Source organism: Mastomys coucha, unplaced genomic scaffold (genome assembly GCF_008632895.1).
Source record: "Mastomys coucha isolate ucsf_1 unplaced genomic scaffold, UCSF_Mcou_1 pScaffold22, whole genome shotgun sequence".
NCBI lineage: Eukaryota > Metazoa > Chordata > Mammalia > Rodentia > Muridae > Mastomys > Mastomys coucha.
Window position 1 is genome coordinate 147,796,685 of NW_022196905.1, and position 4,775 is coordinate 147,801,459.

Consider the following 4,775-nt stretch of genomic DNA (forward strand, 5'->3'; position numbering starts at 1 on the left):
TCCAAGACAGGTAGGGCTGCACTGAGAAAAAAAAAAAATAGCAATGGCCAATAATATATTTTATACATTACATGGGTGGTATCCTATTAGCAGGAAAAGATCCTCAGGATGTGCTTCTATGTTATAGAGGTTTACAACAGGCATTAGCTGATAAAGGATTACAAATAGCTCCAGAAAAAGTGGAAATGCAAGATCCTTATAATTATCTAGGCTTTAGGCTTATAAATCAAGCTCAAAAGATAATAATCTTCCTCAGAAGATAAATATCTTCCTCAGAAGATAATAATCCATAGGGACAATTTAAAACCTATAAATGATTCTCAAAAGCTGTTAGGTGATATTAATTGACTTCATCCTAATTTAAAGCTTATGACAGGAGAATTGAAACCCTTATTTGATATTATTTGATGACTAGGGGGAGTGCTGATCCTGCCTCTCCTCGAGTCTTAACTTCAGAAGGGTTGTTGGCCTCACAACAAGTAGAGAGAGCTATTGAAAAACAATTTGTTACTTATATAGATTATTCTTTGCTTTTACATTTGTTGATTTTCAATATGACTCATACACCTCCAGGATTGTTCTGGCAAAAAGCTCCTCTTATGTGGATATATTCAAGGATATCTTCTAGACATAATATATTGCCATATCATGAGGTAGTAGCTCATATGATGATATTTGGAGGAAAACAGGCACTGATTTATTGTGTCAAAGAACCAGATTCAGCCTTTTAATGTCGACCAAAATAATTGGTTAAAGCAGCATAATATGGATTGGTTGCTTGCTCAAATAGAATTTGAAGGCATTATACATAATCATTACTCTCAAGACAGGGTGATAAAAATTTTAAATGTACATAGGGATATATTTCCTAATATGACATCTTTACAGCCTCTGCATGATGCTCTTTTAATATTTGCTGCCAGCTCCTCTAAAGGACATGTGGGTTAGCTTACAAATAAGCAACAGGTAGTCTTAGAGACTCCTGGGCTTTCTGGTCAGGTAGCAGAACTAACAGCAGTACTAAATGTTTTTAGTCTGCAATCGATGATTTTCATCTTTTTACTGATAATCTATCTATATGTGGCTCAGTCAGGTCCTCTGTCAGAAACTTGTGGTATGTTTGATTTCAACATACAAGCTGGATTTCTGTTTTCACATTACAAAACATCATTCTTGAAAAAAATCCTTCTTACATTGGTCATACACAAACTCATTCTGAGTTTCCTGGAGCTTTAGCTGCAGGCATTGATCACATTGACAGAGCTTTAATAGAAGCTTTAGTTTCAGATCTTATTGTTTTGGTTAAACATGATCATAATAAATTTCGTCTTTCTGGTCATACCTCAAGGCTCTGACATGAGGTCACTAAGGAACAAGCTAGAATGATTGTAAAACAACACCCTAACTGTCTTACATTATCTCCAGTTCCACATTTAGGGGTTAATCCATGAGGCCTTATGCCCACAAATATTTGGCAAATAGATGTAACTCATTATTCAGAATTTGGAAAATTGAAATATATACATGACTGTATTGACACTTGTTCAGGATTTTTATTTTTCCTGGCTACATATGGGAGAAGCTTCTAGGAATATAATTGATCATGGCGTACAGGTCTTTAATGCTATAGTATTGCCTAACATCATCAAGAAAGATAATGGGCCAGAGTATACTGGAAACAACTTTATATAATTTTGTTTAATTTGGTATTGAACATAAAACTGGAATTCCTTATAATCCAATGGGATAAGGAATTATTGAACATGCGCATCACACTCTGGAAAATTGACTTTTGAAAACAAAAAGGGAAAATTGTAACCTTCCCAGCCTTGAACAGAATAGCAGACCTTAAACATTCGCCACCACAGACCTTAACAACCTGGACAGAGACACATCTGTCTTGGCTGCAGTTGCAGGTTCCCAAGGGAACTGAGGTGTTTTGTCTCCCTGCTCTGACCTTGCTCTACAACATACTCCAGCAGAAGAAGGGGATGAGTTTTATGTTTTTATCCTTTATAAATGCAAAGCTTATAAACTTTGAGCCTTGATCAGAACCTTTGTCTTGGCTTCATTCTCTCACCCCCTACCTTTTCATTTCCAGTCTTGGTTTCAGGTAAACCTGCTTTGCCCTAGGCTGCTGAAAGGCTCTACCCAGCCGGTTTTGATGTGCTAAATATATGCAAGTCAGCCGCAGGTCCCGAGTCTGAATCCCAACAGCAAGGAAAAAAAACCATTGTTCCCCGAAAATCTCTCTTTAATTGTTAATATCCTACGCACTAATTGTTAATATCCTACGCACCTTTCTGCTTGTGGGACAGCCTACGGAGTGAGGGAAGCTAGGGCAGAAGTCAGCACCTGGCGAGCACAGGGTCACTGCCTACATGGGGGAGGAGCAAGCTACTGAGCAGTGGTAGGTGGATCGTAGGTCCTTCCTGGGGCTGGACAGGAAGACAGATGGTAAGGCTATTGGAGGACAGGCAGAAGTACTATAGAACCGCACATACCTGTAGATCTGGAAAAGGTCCGGCCCTGGACTTGAAGCTTGGGGTGAGAACCTCTACTCTGTGTACCTTCAGCATATTCTAAGGGAGGTGCTCGAGTCACTCAAGAATACTGGCCAATCAGAGCCTTTACGCGGACCTGCCAGTCAGAACGGAAGGCGGGTTTTTCCGGGTGCCATGGTGCCGGTTTTGCTTAGTATCTGAGCAGCCTTGGATCATCTTGTGTGCTGTGCTCTTTGTCCTGCCGCTAGATGCTGTGGAGCATGCTCAGGCAAGCTCCGAAGTTGCGACATGGTGAGCGCAGGGTCACTGCCAACAAGGGGGAGAAGCAGGGGTCTGAGCAGCGCGAGCTGGTGAGGAGGGTCTTTCCCGGGGATAATTGGGAATCAGCGGCCACGTGTGAGGTCCCCTGAGGTCCTAGCCACTCTTGGGACCCAGCGGTAGCCTTGAATAACTTCACTGTGGGGGTTGGATCTGTGCAGAACCTTTGGCTTATGTGTAGGAGGATTCTTGGCATGATTCCAAACTCAGAAAGTCCGAGTTTCAACAAGTTCTGTTCTTAGCATTTCATATTTAGGTGTACAATCCATTTGGAGTTAGTTTTGTAGAAGTTGTAAAAGGTGTCTCATGTGCTGGGTAGCAAAGCAACATCATGCTGTAATGTAAAAGAGTAAAATTGATGATGTAAAGGATTTACTAAAGCTTAGGAGTTAGTAAGGCTCACAAAGTAGAATTTAGCTGAGGGAGAACTGCCTGTAGAACATGCCACAGATAAGTAATACTCTAACCAGGGTAGTTAGAGATTAGGAAGCTAGGATATACATGTTTGTTCACCAGGATTGTCTAGAAATATGGCTCCAAACCATCACAAAGGAAACAAACTTGATTTACAACCTGCCACTAGCAGCATCTCCATATCAAAGAGTAGGCCTTGAACAAGTTGCTCAGTGGGGATTTACAGGATCACAGTCAACAGTAAGGCCTGGTGTGCCATAAAGCTTCAGTTTTCATCTTGAGAAAAGCATAGTTCAGTCACATGAGTGAGATCACCTAGTGACAACCATATGAAAAGGTAAAAAAGAGAAGAAAAGGAGCACTGTTGTATTGAGTGCTGGCCTGATCAAGCTACACTTCCCCTGAGGTCCCCATGTATGGAGAATGACATAGCTCCTTCTGAACCCAGGAACATGCTTGGCAGAGCCAGTAACAGCCTGGGGCCTATTCAGCTGGTTCCTTGGGAGCTTTCCCTGCGGCCCTGGATATAGAGATAAAACTGCTCCTTTTCTAAAGCCAGGAATATGCTTGGGAGAGCTGGTAATGGTCTGGGGCCAGGGCCTTTGGGAGGGCTTGCATTGAATTCTGAGAACACAACTCTCCCCACCATATAGGGATGTGGTTGTCAGTTCCAAGGGCACTAGAGGCTTGGTCAGAAATGTTTTTGAGAGACACTGAGTTGGCCCTTGTGCATCACTGTTTGATTAGATTTCTCTTTCGTGTGTCCCATTGTATGCTGCTTCTGCTGACTTCATAGTTTCTTCATCTTTCTGCTGACTTCATAGATGTCTCCCATCTCCTTCCTTTTCCCTCATGTAAGTATACAAGATGGTATTCTCAAGGAGTTTAGTTAGGATAAGAAATAGCTGTTGTGTAAGACCTCCCCACCCCAGGTTTTACATTTTCTATGGTTTCCTTTCCTGATGTATGCCATCATGTGGGACCTTCCATTTAGCACACTGTTACTAGTCACTATCCTGCTGTGTTAGGCACTGGTGTACTTACAAGTGATCCTGGGAATATGCTTGCTGTGTAATTTCCCATTTGTCTAAATGGCTAGACTTGCAGTCTCCAGTGTTGCAGGAATTATTAAAAAATGAATCAATCCTGTAAAGTCTTTCCCTAGGGAGCCACATTTTTGAGCCAGTATTGTCTAGCAACACCATGTCCCTGCAGGCTCTTGCTATTCTCTCCCTGCTATCAACAACATCTTGCTCACCAGCAAAGCTTTACACACCCCTACAATCATTCATTGAGGTAGAACCTAGGACTCAGTATGTAAAGCATGACTCTTAAGGCTTTAATATCCAATCAGGCTTATATTATAATAAGATCAATTTATAAGATGCCAATACAAAAGTTTCTGAACCAAATAATAAAGACAATATTTTAACCCAATTAATCTATTTTGTAAAACCCATAGCCTGGTATGACCACGCAGGGTCTGACTTATCCTCATTGTCTGTCTCCATGATGAAGTAGCTCTTCCCCTTTCTGCTC

The 4,775-nt window shown here is 41.4% G+C and overlaps 1 protein-coding gene and 1 long non-coding RNA gene across 8 annotated transcripts in view; one reads left to right on the forward strand and one right to left on the reverse strand.

Annotated features, from left to right (window-relative positions):
- LOC116068856 (zinc finger protein 431-like) overlaps positions 1-4,775 on the forward strand; it is a 193,800-nt gene that overhangs the window by 171,166 nt on the left and 17,859 nt on the right. For 2 of the 7 annotated variants that reach the window (XM_031338950.1, XM_031338948.1), the window contains exon 1: positions 2,616-2,795. The exons of 4 other annotated variants lie outside the window; for them this stretch is intronic. Coding sequence is in view for 2 of the 3 variants with exons in the window: in XM_031338948.1 (XP_031194808.1) it covers positions 2,793-2,795 (3 nt within the window). In the remaining variant the exon portion in view is untranslated. Of the gene's footprint in view, positions 1-2,615; positions 2,855-4,775 lie in introns of those variants that run through there. One more of the 7 variants, XM_031338947.1, reaches the window with a different exon arrangement.
- Positions 1-4,775, reverse strand: part of LOC116068861 — a 37,664-nt gene that overhangs the window by 3,657 nt on the left and 29,232 nt on the right. Inside the window, exon 3 of the long non-coding RNA XR_004109707.1 lies at positions 2,505-3,156. This is a non-coding gene — a long non-coding RNA (uncharacterized LOC116068861). The remainder of the gene's footprint in view (positions 1-2,504; positions 3,157-4,775) is intronic.